Consider the following 19,280-nt stretch of genomic DNA (forward strand, 5'->3'; position numbering starts at 1 on the left):
TCCGATGTGGTCTTATCTTATGAAACATATTCTTGTTGCAAAGCATTTGTGGAATATTGTTTCTGGGGTTGATCTGAGGCCAATCAATGCTACAGTGGTTGCCTCTACTGCTGGTCCCTCTGCAGGGGGTACTCCTCCTGATGCCTCATCTTCTAGCACTCTTGCTACGTCTCTTCCAACTCAGGAACAATCAAGATGGGATGCAAGAGATGCAAACGCACATTCATGTATTGCTTTATCATGCAAGAGAATCATTATTCCACACATATGGTCTTGCAGGACAGCAAAGGATGCTTGGGACAAATTGGCTTCTCTTTATCAGATTCGCAATGAGGCACGTGTTGCATATTTGAGAAGGCAATTACAGGAAGTCAGTATGAATGAAGGTGATTCTATGGATGCATATCTGACAAAGGTCAAGGACCTCATGGAACAACTTGCCAACATTGATGAGGTGGTGCCAAATTCACAGCTTGTCAGTACCACACTGAATGGACTGCCAGATACATATCAAGGGTTTGCTACAACCCTTCGATTAGTGGCCATGGGTAATCCAGACCACTATTCTTTTGATCAGCTAGTTACTTTGCTTTTGCAAGAAGAGCAAAGTCGAGCTAATAGATAAGCCATTATTCTTGATCATGCATTTGCTTCATAGCAGACAGGAAGAGGCAAGGCTTCCAAGCCTATGGGCAAGCCAAAATCTGTGCATAGCAACTGCAATTCCTTCCATGCATCTAAAAATACAGCAGATAAGTCAAAGAAGAAAAGATGCAACTATTGTCGCAAGCCTGGACATGACATTTCAGAATGCAAGAAGCACATTGCTTCGGAGAGAAAGAAAGCAGGATTGATAGTTAATGCCTCACATGCTATTGAATCCCATGAGCCAGCAGATGCTTCACATGCACATGCTCTTCAGGATGATTGGGCATGGGCTGTCCATTGCTCATTTGATCCCTCCAAAGCTGATGCACTCTTTACTGCTAATGATGCTTAGTCTTGGTACTTTGATAGTGGTGCTTCCAAGCATGTCACATCTTGCAGACAGTTGTTTCACTCTTTAGCTGATGCACCTCGAGGGGGGACTGTCACATGTGCTAATAATGCTTCATATGTTGTAAAAGGAATTGGAGATGTGCAGCTCACATCTATTTTAAGTCATCCTGTCACTTTGACAAATGTTCTCTTTGTGCCTGGAATTGAAGTCAACTTGATCTCAATTTCAGCAATTGCTACTTCAGGTTTTAGAGTGATTTTTGATGGCTACAGATGCCTAGTTTATGATCTTCGTGATGACAATGCCATAGTTCTCACTGGTACTTTGCAGTTTCCAAACATATGTGTGAGGGTTGTCTTTTGGGTAAGATGCATCAGTTTCCTTTTCAAAAGAATGTCCAAAACTCTCACAAAGGAAATTGCAGCTAGTGCACAGTGATGTCTGTGGCCCAATGAGGACAAATGCCATTGGTGGGTACAAATATTTCATGACTCTCATTGATGATTTCACAAGATATTGCTGGGTATATCCTTTAAAAGCCAAATCTGAAGTTTTCTCATCTTTCAGAGGTGGCTGAATATGGTTGAGAATGAATCGGGATGCAAGCTTGTCACCCTCAACACAGAAAGGGGGGGTGAGTATATGTCAAAGGAGTTTGATGCATTTCTATCTTCACGGGGCATTATTCACTCATGCACTACTCCCTACACTCCTCAGCAGAATCCTGCTTCTGAAAGGAAAAACAGGTCCACAATGGAGATGGCCAGATGCATGCTTAAGGCAAAGTCTTTGCCCAATAAATTTTGGCTTGATGCAGTGATGTGTGCCAACTATGTGCTGAATAGATCACCTACACGAGCATTGAATACTGTTGCATCTTATGATGGAAAGGCAAGAAGCCCTCACTTTCACACATGAGAGTTTTTGGGTCTCTTGCATATGTTCATGTACCATCTCAGCTGAGACATAAGTTTGATGACAAGGCAATCAAATGCATATTTATTGGTTACAGCTAGGAGAGCAGAGGGTATCGGTTATACCAACCAAATACTGGGAAGATTATTGTCAGTAGAGATGTAATCTTTGCTGAACATTCAGCTTCTCCTCTTGTGGACTGCAAAGCTAAGCCAGATGTTGACATGTTTGATGCCTTTGAATCTTGGTTACCTCTGCCACTCTCAGAAGAGGACTTTGACCAGCAACATGAGCCTCTTGCAGGCCCTCCACCAAGCAACAATCAGCCACTACCTCATGCTGATTTGCAGGTTTCTCTTTTGGCACAAAATGATCCACTATTTATGATGCAGTCATCGAAGAAAGAGCTGTCAATAGACAGCAAAGGCAAGTTCCCAAATGGCTTCTTAATACATTGAGGGACAGCAAACAAGATCAGCCTTTTGCTGCCCGGACAAGATCATGGAATAGACAGATGCCTGGTCACTTTCTTGAGTTTGCACTCCTTGCTATAGCTTGCAATGAAGAGCCTTTGTGCCATAAAGATGCTTTTGAGAGCAAAGAGTGGATGGATGCAATGAGAGCTGAGTTACATTCCATTGCTAAAAATGACACATGGGAGTTAGTAGATCTCCCTCCTGGCAAGCATGCCATTGGTACCCGGTGGGTCTACAAATTAAAAAGCAAATCTGATGGCAGCATAGATCGATATAAAGCCCGTCTTGTTGCCAAAGGGTGTGCCCAACAACAAGGCATTGACTTTGAGGAGACATTTTGTAAACTACTCGGTGCTTTCTATCAATTCAGACAACGGATTTTGCGGAGGCGTTTGAATGAAATGATTGCGAGTTGCCAAACACATATACTTGAACTTAAGAGTTTGCAATTAAGCTGGAATTAAGACTTATACAGCTTAAACACAAAGTGACATCATTGGAAATTGCAATATGATTGAGGGGCCAAGACGCCCCCCCCCCCCCTTATCTAGGTTCACTTTATTCTTGAAAATGGAGATACAAGACCAAGGTGCAATGCACCTTCCAAACTGATGAACTCAGTGAAAGCCTAGGACCTAGATACAAGACTCAAGAGCATATGTACAAGGTAGACAACAAAAAGGAGGACTCCAAGCTCAGGTTTCAACTCTTGGCTTGCCCAATCCACAAGGAAGAAGCCTACAACAATCACCACTTACATCCAACATTAGAGGCAAGCACTAGTTTCTAGAAAGATAGTAGAAACAACATGAAATAGTGCTGTAAATAAGATAAACTTGACAATATAGGCTCCCTTCGTGACTTGACCCTTTTGTAGATGAAGTCCTTGATGCCTCTGAAGCTACCTTGGGTGAGGAGAGAGTGGAAAATGGGGCTGGAATGAGAACAGCTTAGAAAAACAGCCCGTAGGCTAGAGAGAGAAAGGCTTTATGGAGTGATAGCTGTAGAGAGAGAGTGCCAATGTTGATCCCAAGGGAGGGGATGTAAGAGAGGAGCTGCTGCTGTTCCAGAGGTGCACAGAAAGGTAGATTTCTGCAAGGGGAATGGGCTGGAACAGTAGAGAGAGAAATTCTGCAGTAGAGAGAGAAAGACCGCAGCAGGAGAGACAAAGGGGCTGTGGCTGCCCCAGGCTAGGAGGAGGAGAGAGGATGCTGCTGCTGTTCCAGAAGAGCTGAGAGGGGGCAGATTTCTGGAGAGGAGGGGCTGGAACTGTAGAGAGAGAATGTGCTGTTGTAGAGAGAGAAAGTGCTGCTGAGGTGAGAGAATGGCCTGGGGAGAAACTGGCTGCACCCAAGGAGCTGGAGAGGTTCTGCTGCATCATCCAAAAGGAGGGAGAAGAAAAGTGACGAATTTTCATGTAGGGAATGAAGGGGAGAGGCCTTCTTTTATAGGCTCAGCCCCCCCCCCCCCCCCCCCAAGCTTAGAGTGGAAGGTGGACACTTGTCCCAGATTTTTGGTGGGCTGCAGTCCCAAAGAGGACAGCCCACAACCTGCCCCAAATCTACCAGATTTGGGGCCAGACACTTGGCCTGCATGCCCTACCACTTGCCATGCATGCTGCCACATGTGTGGGACAGGTGGACTGACCTGCCAGCTCAGATTCCATGTGGCAGTCTGCCACGTGTCACTCCCAAAAACCCTAAAATTTCAAAGTTGTCAGAATTCAATTCTGATCGCACCCACGGGTTCCTAACAGCTTGGACTATTTATTGACGTACTCTAAGGTCATAATTGAGCCATACTGAGCTCATTTGTTTGTCGTCTTATCTCTTGTATCTCCATTACTCTTTGCATGCTGCCAGACCCACACCCAAGGCTCAGGGAACATTCTCTTGAATGGTTCCTAGGTCAGTATGCAATCTGTGCATTTGATTGATCCCATGTTTGGGTACTCAGGTGGGGTGTGGTTTCCAGATGTCCCTCTCAAAGAGAGGCCATCACTCTTGTGGGTCACTAATGCCCATAACCCCAAGCAAGGGGGTCCACCCTCAAATGCTAGACCTAGTCCCCATTGTCCGTAACTGAACAATAGGAAAACATTTCATTTCTTAACAAGCATACTATTGAAAAACAAAAAGAAATAGTACCAAGCAAGTGGATACATGTTGAAGCATATACTTGAACTTAAGAGTTTGCAATTAAGTTGGAATTAAGACTTATACAGCTTAAACACAAAGTGACATCATTGAAAATTGCAAGACCCCCCCCCCCCCCCCTTATCCAGGCTCACTTTATTCTTGAAAATAGAGATACAAGACCAAGGTGCAATGCACTTTCCAAACTGATGAACTCAGTGAAAGCCTAGGACCTAGATACAAGACTCAAGAGCATATGTACAAGGTAGACAACAAAAAGGAGGACTCCAAGCTCAGGTTTCAACTCTTGGCTTGTCCAATCCACAAGGAAGAAGCCTGCAACAATCACCACTTACATCCAACATTAGAGGCAAGCACTAGTTTTTAGAAAGATAGTAGAAACAACATGAAATAGTGCTGTAAATGAGATAAACTTGACAATACAGGATCCCTTCGTGACTTGACCCTTTTGTAGATGAAGTCCTTGATGCCTTTGAAGCTACCTTGGATGAGGAGAGTATGGAAAATGGGGCTGGAATGAGAACAGCTTAGAAAAACAGCCTGTAGGTGAGAGAGAGAAAGCCTTTATGGAGTGATAGCTGTAGAGAGAGAGTGCCAATGCTGATCCCAAGGGAGGGGATGTAAGAGAGGAGATGCTGCTGTTCCAGAGGTGCACATAAAGGCAGATTTCTGCAAGGGGAATGGGCTGGAATAGTAGAGAGAGAAATTCTGCAGTAGAGAGAGAAATACTGCAGCAGGAGAGAGGAAGGGGCTGTGGCTGCCCCAGGCTAGGAGAAGGAGAGAGGATGCTGCTGCTGTTCCAGAAGAGCTGAGAGGGGGCAGATTTTTGGAGAGGAGGGGCTGGAACTGTAGAGAGAGAATGTGCTGTTGTAGAGAGAGATAGTGCTGCTGAGGTGAGAGAATGGCCTAGGGAGAAGCTGGCTGCACCCAAGGAGCTGGAGAGGTTCTGCTGCATCATCCAAAAGGAGGGAGAAGAAAAGTGACGAATTTTCATGTAGGGAATGAAGGGGAGAGGCCTTCTTTTATAGGCTCAGCCCCCCCCCCCCCCGGCTTAGAGTGGAAGGTGGACACTTGTCCTAGATTTTTGGTGGGCTGCAGTCCCAAAGAGGACAGCCCACAACCTGCCCCAAATCTACCAGATTTGGGGCCAGACACTTGGCTTGCATGCCTTGCCACTTGCCATGCATGCTGCCACATGTGTGGGACAGGTAGACTGACCTGCCAGCTCAGATTCCATGTGGCAGTCTGCCACGTGTCACTCCCAAAAACCCTAAAATTTCAAAGTTATCAGAATTCAATTCTGATCGCACCCACGGGTTCCTAACAACTTGGACTATCTATTGACGCACTCTAAGGTCATAATTGAGCCATACTGAGCTCATTTGTTTGTCGTCTTATCTTGTATCTCCATTACTCTTGGCATGCTGCTAGGCCCACACCCAAAGCTCAGGGAACATTCTCTTGAATGGTTCCTAGGTCAGTATGCAATCTGTGTATTTGATTGGTCCCATGTTTGGATACTCAGGTGGGGTGTGGTTTCCAGATGTTCCCTCTCAAAGAGAGGCCATCACTCTTGTGGGTCACTAATGCCCATAACCCCAAGCAAGGGGGTCCACCCTCAAATGCTAGACCTAGTCCCCATTGTCCGTAACTGAACAGTAGGAAAACATTTCATTTCTTAATAAGCATACTATTGAAAAACAAAAAGAAATAGTACCAAGCAAGTGGATACATGTTGAAGCAGGATGACACATTTGCTCCCACATCCAGGATTACTACCATTAGATGTGTCATTGCCATTGCAGCCCATCATCATTGGCAAGTGCACCAACTTGACATCAAGACTGCTTTTCTTCATGGGGATCTGCAGGAAGAAGTCTATGTCACACAACCTCCTGGCTTTGAGGTTGTTAATTCTGAAAACAAGGTATGCCGGCTTAGAAAAGCCCTTTATGGTTTGAAGCAAGCACCCAGGGCATGGTATGCCAAAATTCATGCACACTTACTATCCCTTGGTTCTCAAAATAGCCCCACAGAACCCACTCTTTATGTCCATGGGAATGGATCTGATTTTTTAGTGCTGATTTTATATGTGGATGATATGCTCATCACAGGCCCAGATACTCAGCATATTGCAGCTTTCAAGGTTGATTTACAGCAGGTTTTTGAAATGTCAGACATGGGACAGCTCCACTATTATTTGGGCATTCAGTTTGCTCATGTTGAGGGGGGTATCATGATGTCACAGTCCAAGTATATTGGACAGCTCCTTGATCGTTTTCAGTTCGAGGATTGCAAGCCAATCTCTACTCCAATGGACCTTGGCTTCAAATTCTCAGCTCATGATGGGAGCCCACCATGCGATATCACTCTTTATCAGCAGGCTGTTGGATGCCTTATTTATTTATGTCACACCAGACCTGACTTATGTTTACAAAGGCACTTCCTTGTCCCAAGTTCGAAGTCTTCCGATAGGCTTTACACTTGGTTCCCTTTGTTACATGATCTGACATCCCTTGTACATTCATAGGTGGCTATATCCTTTTGGATGAACATGTGCCATCATGATCAGAAAATACCAGGTATTCTGAGATGTTTCTAGAATACTTCAGCCCATCCCATGGAGGGGGGTTTGTGGGCCATCTCTTGGTGGTTCTAGTGATGCTCTATAGGCCATGGTATGTGCCTTGTAGGCATAAATATAGGCACTTGTAGTGTTAGTGCCTTTTAGGCCACATAGGACACTTGGTCCTATGTGACACCTAGGTCTAGGTACAAGTACCTTGTACTCTCTTTTTTTATCTATCCTAGTTGATGTGACGGTGTTTCTCATCGACCTTTATACCTTGTACGTGCTCTCTTTTGTCTACGCGACCCTTCACTATGATGGCATCTTGGATGAACCACTATAGTAGAGAGGTCTTGTAGAATAGAGGATTGAATCAATAGGTTACATGGAAACTAGGAAGCGTAGCATATTTGATAGTATGAGTTTTGACATCTCTTTGGAGCATGAGGTTTCTTTCATCCAAGATGTTGAGATCTATGGAAGGTTATTGTCTCCCTGTCAAGACCCACGATCTCTAGTCACTAGGCCAATGCCATACAAATGTCTTGAAATCCTTACATATACATGCTCGCCAATGTTGAAAAAGTCTGCTTTCATTAGAACAGTGATGGTGATGCTTCCCTCTCAATCCTTTTGTGCACTATTTCATGGATACCCCATCGCTCTTTCAATCACTTGCCATGTTAAGGCCTTGCACTTGTGAGAGGGATCCTCTCCTTGCGTCTGTTTTTTTTTGGGCCTTTTGATGAACCCTTTGGTGAAGAAAAGTGGAGAAAAGCTCCTGTTCAAACTCATGTTCTCGTACTGAGGAACCAGAACTCTGCTCTATACTAGAGGAAATCCTCTGTGATTGTATGTTTCTGGTCAAAATAGGCCATGCCATGTCTATCCAAAATTAACTGGGGTGGGGGTAGGCTGATCGGTGAGGAGCCAATAGCTTGGAACCAAGTTGAGAGTTCTTCATTTGGAAATCAGATATGGCAGGCATTTTGTTCTTTGCATGGAGTCATGAGTCTGTTGTGCCATTTTTCCTGGAAATTTTCAAGTGATGTGTGAGGACACGTCTTCATGTGGTGGCTCCTGTAGTGTATGCTGTGCATTTGATCAGACTTTATGTTGATACATAAGGATATAATATTATTTATATGAAATCTAAATTTGTATGATTGGATATATTCTAGTCTAGTCTTACAAAGGTATATGTAATATTATTTATTAAAATTACTACAGATTTGCTGGTAAATGTTTGTGCATACTGGCCACAAACATCATTCTGTCCAAAGTTGTTTGACTTTGACTATTCATAACTTACAGTGCAGTCAGTGGTTTGAGTGCTTTCATGTAGCTATAAGATTTATAAGTCAATCAAATCTTTCTAGTGTTATCTTGCTCTATTTTTGGGTGAACTGCTATTTTATGACTCCTGTACGCTGGTCCTTTTTTCTAGTCATTTATTTAGGGTACCCAGTTTTTTGCCTTTTGTGTTGAAACAGGAATCCTTCACTTTGGCACTTTCTTTTCTTAAAATTGTCTAGCTCATATTTTAGATGATATCATAAGATGTGCTTATAGCTAATATTATGTGTGCACCTGAATAATCCAGGGTCCTCGGATGGTGCGAGATGTTTTCCGCCTTGCAAAGGAGAATGCCCCGGCCATCATATTTATTGATGAAATTGATGCAATTGCCACAGCACGTTTTGATGCACAAACAGGTGCTGACAGAGAAGTTCAGCGCATTTTGATGGAGCTGTTGAATCAGGTGCTTGTTATGTCTTGGAAGAATAGGCATCAGTACTCCTGTAGTTGAAGTCATATGCACATAAGCTTCCTATTACAGGGACTCTAAATGTCGGAGGGTTTCTTCCTCTCTTAAAGAAAGTATTATTTCTGAGTGAATGTTATCAGCAAAAGAGTATAGTTGCTCAAATGATGTAAGAGGGCTTTAATAAAATAAAAGGGGTAGAGGATACCTATATTGAACCTTATGTCCTATGCACAGATGGATGGGTTTGACCAGACTGTCAACGTGAAAGTAATAATGGCAACAAACCGTGCTGACACCTTGGATCCTGCCCTACTCCGCCCTGGAAGGCTGGACAGGAAGATAGAATTTCCATTGCCAGACCGTAGGCAGAAAAGACTGGTCTTCCAGGTATGCATTTTTTCACAAGCAGTTGGCTTGACTAGCCTGCTGCTGATTGTAAACGCTGGTTTATCTGTTTTTTTTAGTCTTCCAGTATGATGAATCTGTGGTTCCTAACTTGTATGATGAATCTGCAGTTCCTAACTTGATGCTGGATTATAATGTTTCATTGTGTTGATCATGCAGGTCTGTACTGCTAAAATGAACCTTAGTGATGAGGTGGATCTTGAAGACTATGTTTCTCGTCCAGACAAAATCAGTGCAGCAGAGGTATACTTTGAACATTTGTGATGCACATCCTCACAAGTATTTGAAACAGAAAATGTATTTACAAAGATTTCTTGTGTAAATATTTCTTGCTCTCTCCTGGCAATAAATGCGACACAGACTAATGAAGAGGAAAGCAATGCTCAATGCCTCATTAGAAGCCCTGCTGACAGTTGACGTCAATCTAGATAGGAAGAGCAGAGCAACACACAACACCGGAGTGCTTCCCTTCCTCCCAGCCCCCATCGATCTTTCCCTTGGCCCTGAATTGTCTTGCTGTATTGCCTTCTCTAGCCGCTGCATGATTGCTTGTGATGATGGAGTGAGGGAGGGCAAATTTTTAATTGATTCCTTTATAGGTTTGTAATTGCTAATGATGATGGAGTGTGGGAGGGCAAATTGATGCTTTTATAGGCTTGGGAGAGGCCTGACGTGCCAACTCCAGCCCTTCCGTGGACATCTTAAGGCTTGACTGGCAGGCATTTTCAATTCCTTCATAGACTTTGCCAATGCATGGCTTATTAATATTCATAACCCTCATCAAAAGGATGATGGGTTTCACTATTTTCAGAATATGGCTGACTTCCGAAGGCATCAGATAACTCCACGGCAGCTGCAAGAGTCTTTCCATGACTCACTCATTACAGGCAACAAGCTGAGTTAGAGATTTTTTAACTGTCAAAGACACTCCAATACGATGAAGTTGTAAGCAAAGCACGTCTCCAAATACTTCAAGAGGCCTTGGGGGCAAGTTTGTGATACGTGCAAGAATCTAGAGGTGTGGTGTGATTAAAGTGCTGATATCCTCTGCAGAATCAAGGATATGATAGAGTAGACATAGCAAAAACTGGAATAGGTAGATACTGCACTCCCAAAATCCTATGCACACGAAGACATAGATGCTTGAGCATTGAGCACCTTGCTTGGCATGTGATGAAGGTATATTTGTCAATGCTATCAAGTGTGAAAGCACACTCGGGCATTGCAAGGCAAATGCTGATGCCTTTGTTTTGAACTCCCAACAAGTGAGCTTGTACTCTCACTGAAGCAACAAAGTACATTAGAATCAGGTGCAATAATATAGTAGGCACATTGCACATAGAAGGAACTGCAATTACTAGTAGTTTGTGTCTATGTGGGTGGTGTAGCCTGTACTGCATCTGCGCTAGTAGGTAGCCAGGGTTTTTCTGCTAGCTTAGGTCACTTCTAGAGCGGGTTCTACAACTAGCTAAGAGCTTAGGTCGTTGTAATTAGCATTGTGCTGTAGGTACCGTATGCAGTACAAGTTGTCATAGGTAGCCTTTTGTCATAGTACCGTAGTAGCTTGTTACCCAGGTCAATCTTCTGCTGCAGGTCACGCAGGTAACATAGGTCATAAATAGCTTGCTGCATAGAATGCCGCTAGCAGCTTTTTGGATGGTTTAGTGGCTACATTCATGTTTAAATAGCATCGCAAATACAACCTTTGTAATTGAGTGGGGAATATTTACTTATAGAATAATGCCCTTTGGGATATGCAATATATGAGTCACTTTTTAGGGTGTGATGTATACTGCAATTAGGACCCTAGTCAACAAATTCTTGCAAGTGTTTCTAAATTATCTGTGCATACATTCAGATAAAAGAAACATTTAGGACATGGTTGCTAGACATGACATGTTAGATACGCTTTAGACATGAGTGTCTTAAGTGTTTTAAAATCAACGCACATGTTTTTTTATAATTACAAATACTTTAATATTTTAAAGATCTAAGTATAGAAATATATAACTTTGGTTACTAGCATAGCTAGAAGTTGCCAGATATTTTAATTACATAGATTTGAAACATTCAACACATGTCACCTATTAAACTTTTAGCTTTAGTTCTAAGCAAGCAAGATTGTAGAGAAATCACAGTATACTCTATTCAAGACTCAAGGGCTTGCAAGTCACAACAGAGAATTGAAAGTCACACCTTACAATTAAAGTTCAATATTTTACTTAAGAAGAGGGCTAGATAGTAGAGCAGTGAACCTAGCCTGCGAGGCAAGTGGTCAATATCAAAATAAACATGAGTAACAGCATAGTAAATACCGAAGTCCGAAAACCTACGATGGATTAGTAATCATAGGTATCGTGACAGAAGTTTGATACATTATAAAACTAACATCAAAATGATAATAGAAATGAAGGTCTCGAGTCCCGTCCCAAATCACATGTCATGTCTTGACTCTCACTCTAATCTAAATCTGGTACGTCGTTGACCAGAAGTGATAGTGTCACCCTCAATATGGTATTGTGACTCCAAAAACTCCACTACAAGCACCTCTTCCTCCTCTTGCTCTGAGTTTGACCACAAAAGAGTGGTAAAGATAGTACTAATAATGACAAATCGTGATTCATTATGTTTTTTGAGAGTCGTGGAATCAAAGACTAATATTATTTACCAAATGGCTAAGACACATGTCTCAATTGAGACAAAATTTTGAGAGCCAAAGCCCACACTATAGGAGTGGAATAGCCATCTGTCTCCCACCACTCAATCGGCTTCACATAATCTCAATCCTTCTAGACATAGGTCTAGACAAGGACATGCCCACACTATTGTGGTACTAAGCTCCATGTCCAGCTCCACTGCTCATCCATGGTTGCCTGCGTTCGATGTACAGGACATTCCGTACAGTGCCGTACGGTCCATACGGTGACTGTCCCAAAAAAAAGAACTAGCCGTTGTTTCAGATTCAAAAAGTAGCCATTTTCTGCCCATTTTGAAGCGGTTTCTGCCCATTTATGTCCGTTTGGGCCTGCCTCTCCTTCAAACCTGCATATGAACCCCTCTCCCCCCTCTCACCCACCATCAAGCTCTTTCCCCTCTCCATCTCCCTGTTGGAAAGGTCACCTCCCCATCTGTAAGCCCCCATATGAGGAGAGCATGGGGGAGGGAGACCTAGGGCGGTACCCCACAGAAAACGAGAGAAAGGGGCCGCCACATGGACAGCATCATGGCTGTCATGTGGGCAGCACATCTAGAGAAGGTCCAGGAGCAGATCAGTGGCGATTTGGAGCTCCAGACAGAGGCTAGGAGTGGCTGTATGATGGCGACACATGGCGGCTGACCTCAGCAGCAGTACGGATCAGTACGGCGCTGCACATGTGGCTGGAGAGAGCCTGGCAGAGGGCAGAACCGGCAGGACAGAAGGGGCAGAGGTGGAGGCTATGGTGGGCCAGCCACCTAGCCATAGATGTGCCCAAGGGTAGGGCCCAATGGGGGCTGCCCTTGGGGCTAGTCAGCAGCCCAAAAGAGCCCAGCGACAGCCCTTATATAGGGCAGTAAAGTCGGCCCAGGAGGGGCCAGAAAAGTCGGCCAGGGGGAGGAGGAAAACCGACCAGCAGTCGGCCATTAGAGGCTGCTGGGTCGGTAGGTTTTCCCAGCCCCTTGGGGCCTATAAAAGCAGAGGCCCTTGGCCTCATTCTACATCACTTGGAGCAGCAGTTCAGGGAGCAGAAGGAGCAGCAGATCAGCCACCTGTGGGCCTCTATCCAGGAGGATTCAAGTGGGCTGTAGAGCTGCAGACCTAACTCAGAGTGCTGTCCACCTAGGCTGGTTTGCAGACAGCAAGGTGGAAGGGACCTGGACGGAAAGTCTACTTATGCTCGAGGTGGAGCACGCGGGCTCAAGTCTAGAGATAGCCAGCAAATAGGAGGACTACCTTGTGGTAAAATCAGAGGACCACACCATTGGTAGGACTTGGATCTATCTCTTTTGTATCGTGTCCATAGCTTTGGACGGAAATATATTATTTTGGTGGTTTATCTATCTGGCTGGTTCATTGTCTATTGATGAGTCTGCTCATCTATGTTATGCACATAAGTTAAAGAAGTTTGTGATTCCACACCCCACACCACATTGTGTGAGCTCCTGGGCAATTCTATTAGTCTTCTGTTGTGCGTACCCTCTGTTGGTCGATTTCTAGCATGGTATCAGAGCCCAAGTACGAGGCTCACAGGTGTGAGAGCCTGAAGGCAGGGACCTTGCTAAAGGACGACCTTGATTCAAAAGCTCTTGGGAATCGACTTCCACGACTGGAGGACATTGCCCTTGCGAGAAGGAGGGTGACTCAGGTTCAGTCAGGTGCGTTTAGAGTTCTGGTCTACGGAAAATTGAGTTTGTTTGACTTTGCTGTGTGGTTTAGCAGCAGAGATGTTGATCTCTTCAGCCCCTCCTCTCTCTTCCTCCTCCCCCAAATTTCTTTCTTTCACCATCCCTCTCTTTGGAGAGTTTGGGAAACTAGATGGGACAAATTACCCATTCTGGAAGATAAAGATCTGGAGTCATTTAGTTGTTCGGAAGCTATGGAAATTGAATACGGGAGTGGAGGCGAAGCCGGAGGATATGGTGGACAGATAGGGCAAGATACTCATGACAGTAGACGGAGAGAAGGTCGAAGCTTGGGAAGACAGAGATGCCCATGCCGCGGCATTGATCATAGGGACTACGGCGGACTCTGTGCTTCCTCACATCTAGATGGCCGAGATGTCAATAGAGGCGTGGGTTATTCTAAATGTACGAGACCCACAACACATCTCGGATCTTGCTTCTTCAACATCAGCTCTACAACCTTGATATGGATGAGGGAGATTCGGTACATGACCACTTGACTAAGGTCAAGGTGGTGAGGGATCAACTGGCATCAGTTGGTCAGACTCGTGCCATTTGGCCTCGATTGTACTGAGGAGGCTACCTCGGAGTTTCAAAAGCTTTGTTACGACTGTGAGTCTGTGACAGCAGGATAGAGGACCAAACCTATGACTTTTGAGGAGTTGGGTCCATTAATGGTACATGAAGAAGCTAGGGAGAAGCTCTATAACGACGACAAAGATGACAAGGTGCTGCTGGCAAAGGAAAGGGCAAGCGTAACGTTGGCAAGTCCAAGAAGGACGACTTTGATGACGAGGACACTTCCAAGAGGAAGCAGAAGAAGAAGTGCTTCTATTGTGACACGCTAGGTCATTTTGCAAAGGACTGCAGAAAGAAGAAGGCGGATCAAAAAAATAGGAAGGAGTCCGACTCAAATTCAGAGGGTGATACAAAAGCCAAAGCAAATGTGGTAATCGAAGAGTTGTTCTTGGTGACATCTCCGTGTGTTACTCGGGACAGATATGCCGACCTAGAAACCACAATGATGATGTTTAACATTGGGATGTGGGTCGACGAGTAGACAGATGCCTTTGTGAAGGGGAAGGACAGCATGGCTGTTGACACTGACACGAGGGTGGGTTCCATGGAGTGCCCTGGGGTCTCATGTTCAGATGGATGATGTACTTCAGAAGGGGGCAATACAGGATTACACAAGCTATTGGTATGTGCCTCGATGAGGTGCATGGTTTGCTTTCAGAGCAAGCACACAGGCAGTACAACAATCTGGTATGTACTTGATGTTCTTCATTTGAGCCTTTATAGCATGCTGTGGAGAGACTCTTCTCTTCATTTGTCTCAGGTAATGTGAGATTGGAAGGAATTGGCCTTCTTCGAAGGCAGAAGGGGAAGTGTGGGTGCTTCTTCAAATCTCGGACGCAGATTGCTGGAAGGTGATGGACAAGGTGTACTGAAGCCAGAAGAGTACCTGCTTGAGAACTTAGTGAGAGTTCGTGGTCCAGGTTATCTGGACATATGCATTTGTTGCAGACCTTGCCAAAGGAAGAACGGGTTGAAACAGACCCTCAGAGCATGGTGCTTGGAAGACTCCAGGTTGTTCACTCATTATGAGGGGACACGTGGTAGCTTGGAGAAGAAGAGCTTGCCAAGCTGGATTGCTCGAGTTCGAAGGCGGGACCATGACTGAAGTTGGTGATGCCAGGAGGTGCTACGAGAGATGGACCTATGTATCAGGATGGTGTGCGGAAGTGGAACCAGACCTGGTGGAGCAGGAGCCATTGGATGAAAAGCCAAGAAAAGATTTCGACATCGAAGTGTTCCAGAGGACTACGACATGTGAGTTATTGGAGCATCGTCATCGACGTGTTAGCATTGGGCCAAGATGTGTCGGTGAGAGGGGGTGTTGGAAAGGTCACCTCCCCAAGGCAGTACCCCAGAGAAAAAGAGAGAAAGGGGCTGCGATATGGTCTCTTTGGCCTACATGATAGATGGACTGAGTGTCACCCACTAGGACATACAGGATCGGTCCTGTCCTCTTGGCAATTGGGAGACTGTTTGCTAGCATCATTTCCTGGAACATCTGGATATTGTGCAGCAGTTTAGTATGGGGAGGCAAGAGACTTGGGCTGCAGCCACCCTTGTCAACACTTTCTACACTGCAAATGCAGGAATCATTGCTTGCATAGGTAGCCCTCTACCCTGGTTATTGGCACTTGTTTCTGGGATACTCACAGCGATGAGCTGGGATTGTGAAAGCAGGTTGCTGTGGCAGCCGGCTGCTTTTCTGATTGGTCGAGCGTAATAGAGGGCTCTTTTCTCCAGGGAATAAAAAAGATTCACATGGTCACTCTGTAAATAATCTGGAGCCATTACCACTTGACTTCGTTCACATTGTCACTCAAGGGAAATTTTAGTGCACTTCAGTTCTTTTCACATGATTTATTGTCTATTGAATGGATTTTTCTATATTTTAAACTTACCAGTCCATGAACTCTGTAATGTCTATCTATGATCTTAGTAATCAATTTACCTCATACATCGATTACTTCTTTTTAAGCGTGTTCGATTTTTTCCTGTTGCTGCAGATATCTGCTATCTGTCAGGAGGCTGGGATGCATGCTGTTAGGAAGAATCGTTATGTGATCCTCCCAAAAGATTTTGAGAAGGGTTACAGATCCAATGTGAAGAAGTCAGACACAGATTTTGAATTTTACAAATAGAACAGATGCTGATTTGATGTCAAGTAAACTCTCTTCCAATTAAAGACCTGTCATGTAGACATTTCATACGTGACAAATATAGGGGTTCTGTGAATTTTGGAGATAAAACAGATTTTTCTGAATGACTGATGTCAAAGAACTATTCCGATTAAAGACCTGTTATGTCATGTATCATTCTTTTTGTACATGTCAAATATAAGAGACTCTTCAAAAGAGCAAGAAAACTTGCAACCCCCCCCCTCCGTTCTTTCCACCCCTTCCTTCCCTCCTCTCTATCTCTGTCCTATCTCTTTAGCATATATATTATAATTTGGAACTGTGTTTGTCATTTGGGAATGTCAATCTAGCCTATGAAGAAGGTGCACTTCTAACACAAAATTTGCACCTTAAAGGCTCTAGAAGGTACACTATCAATGCAATTTTTAAAAAAAGAATTATATATATATATATATATATATATATATAAACATAAACAAAACTCGAACAAATGAATAAATAACGAGGTAAATATCCCCCCAAAACGTCCCTTTTTTGATAACGACCCTTATTGGTAAGAGGGTAAGAGGCGTCAATTTTGTTGTTTGTCCTTTCTCAAGGGTAGTAGATCTCATTTTTTTGGCCTTTCTCAAGGGTTTGTTTTCATGTCATATCACATGTCATTGTCATTTTGTTGGAGTATTTTATTCCGAGCAAACAAAGGTAGGAAACTTGGTGATAAGGGGAGGGTGATAGCAAGGCTCAATGACAAGTAAGGGTGGGAAAGCACATGACTTTTCCAATTCAAGGATAGCAAGGTTTGATGTAGTGCTGCAAACCCTTCATTTGGTAGTGATGAAGACTTCCTCGTTATTTGCTAAGAAGCATCTCCACATTCTCAAGCCTTGCATCCACATGCTCTTCGTTACTTTTATTGCAAACAAAGAGAAAGTATCCTCTAGTAGATAAGGTGTGAGGTGAGCTCATTGATTTCAAATTATCGTCAAATGATTGTTGCAACAAGAAGGGAAAACAACATAGTGTGGAGGTTAGCATGCATTGCAAATCATGGTGTGAGAAGAGACCTATCAGTAGGTGATGTAGTTTTTAATGCCTTCCTAGTGGGTGACGCTCAAACCATCTATCATGCAGGGTGAAGACTTAAGCTTCTTTCTTGAAAGAAAGAGTCATCCATAGCTCTAATTTTGACTCAAAATATTTCTCAATATTCTTTCTTTGTTTTGCATAAATGCACTATGGCAAATGAGACATCTGTTAGAGAGAAGACAGTATAGGGGTACCACGAGATTGGACATTGGCAAATGAGACATCTGTTAGAGAGGACAGTATAGGGGTACCACACAACCTATGATAGTTGGGTTGATTAATTGATGCATATCCCTCTAGGTCCTTATTCCTCATTTGATTGACTTTTGTTGAAAGGATAACTTGTCTATCTAAATTTCGCTTGAAAATCATGCTTTTGATCTATCATAAAAATTTCAACATTTGGCAATTCCTAACTAATCAATCTTGCTTTGAGATTCAAACCCTATAAACCCTTTCAGCTATTGAACACTTCAACACATTCCTCCATCTTTCCATAATAGCATCCATTGTTAGGCTATGATCATGCGTCTCTATCACTATGGTACTTGCATCCACAATTAGTAGAAACCAATGCATCCTTGAGAGAGATGCAATTAGGCAATTCTCTTGAGAGATGCATACTACAATACTGCTTTCATTTGGCAAAATTCTTATTCAAATTTCACTCAATGAGTGTGCTGTATATTGTGAGTGCCAAGAAATTACTAAGTGTTTTGTCTACCATGAGTGTTTTTCCACAGTAGTGTTTTGAATATTGTGAGTATCAAGAGACTAGTGACTCTGAGTTAGTACGTGGATAGTGAGTGCACCTCTCAAGTACAAAGTCATATCCTTGATTCCATGAATCTTTGTTTCAATTTGGACATTCTGAGTCAAGAGTATCATAGTTACCTTGACAGCTGTTTAGGTTATAGGACCATGACTATTTGATCTATAAAAGATTGCTTTTAAAAATAATGTCTCAAACAAATATTTTGTTGCCCTTATTGTTTTTGCATTTTAGAATAGAGATTAACATTCATTTTGCCTAGATGTAAAATAATGTCTAGAATGTGCTTCAAGACAAAAAGAAGTTGACCTTCTAGATATGTCAAACACTATTCCAAAGTGAACCTTTCAAAATTGTAGTCTAAGATAGGTCTTATCCATTAAGCTATAGGACCATGAAAACCTTGAGATGCCAAGAGATTTGCCATTGCATTTCAATCCCATGTCACATACACCAGTTCAACATTATGAAACTTAGCCACTAGCTCTTAAACCTTTCCTAGTAATATCGCAGGTGTTGGTTTAGTGCTTGTTTGTGATAGAAAGTGCTCATAGAACCTACAAATCCTCGAGAAACACAACAAATACTATACGAAAATATGCACAAACTTTCAAAACTCACAAATCGAAGAGATAGAACAAGCATGTTGGGTGCAATCTCACCATAGGAGTGGTGCTCTCCTTCCACCTCCTATATATTTGAATTATGATTCAATTGATTTCGAGTAAAATTTATACAAACTTCATGTACAACTCAAATTGGAAAAAGGCCCCACAAGTCACTTCCAAAATAGTTTGCTTTTACTAAAGATAAAGTTGTCTTTTCCTACTATAGTTAATATGCTTAGGCTAAGCCTCTAATGTTCAAAAATTGAAATACATACATGACCATTTCTAATATTTAAAATTAGGCTTAGCCTAGCTCATCCTTGCATCATTGGAGTTTTTTGTCTTGAGAAAAAAAACTTCTCCTATTAATGATTGAAAAGAAGACCTTGGTGCTTTCAGCCCCCATAGGGAGCTGAAAAACCGATAATTAC

General features: G+C 43.2%; 1 protein-coding gene across 2 annotated transcripts in view; it reads left to right on the forward strand.

Annotated features, from left to right (window-relative positions):
• Positions 1 to 16,555, forward strand: part of LOC147886037 (26S proteasome regulatory subunit 6B homolog) — a 35,167-nt gene extending 18,612 nt beyond the window's left edge. For both annotated transcript variants that reach the window (XM_087396759.1, XM_087396760.1), the window contains exons 4-7: positions 8,720 to 8,878; positions 9,119 to 9,271; positions 9,449 to 9,532; positions 16,252 to 16,555. In XM_087396759.1, the coding sequence (XP_087252885.1) occupies positions 8,720 to 8,878; positions 9,119 to 9,271; positions 9,449 to 9,532; positions 16,252 to 16,386 (531 nt within the window). In that variant the 3' untranslated portion in view covers positions 16,387 to 16,555. The remainder of the gene's footprint in view (positions 1 to 8,719; positions 8,879 to 9,118; positions 9,272 to 9,448; positions 9,533 to 16,251) is intronic.
• Positions 16,556 to 19,280: the final 2,725 nt, after the last annotated feature.

This window comes from Dipteris shenzhenensis, chromosome 25, assembly GCF_047967505.1.
Source record: "Dipteris shenzhenensis isolate YYH24624 ecotype China chromosome 25, Dip_SZ_1.0, whole genome shotgun sequence".
In the NCBI taxonomy this organism is placed as follows: domain Eukaryota; kingdom Viridiplantae; phylum Streptophyta; class Polypodiopsida; order Gleicheniales; family Dipteridaceae; genus Dipteris; species Dipteris shenzhenensis.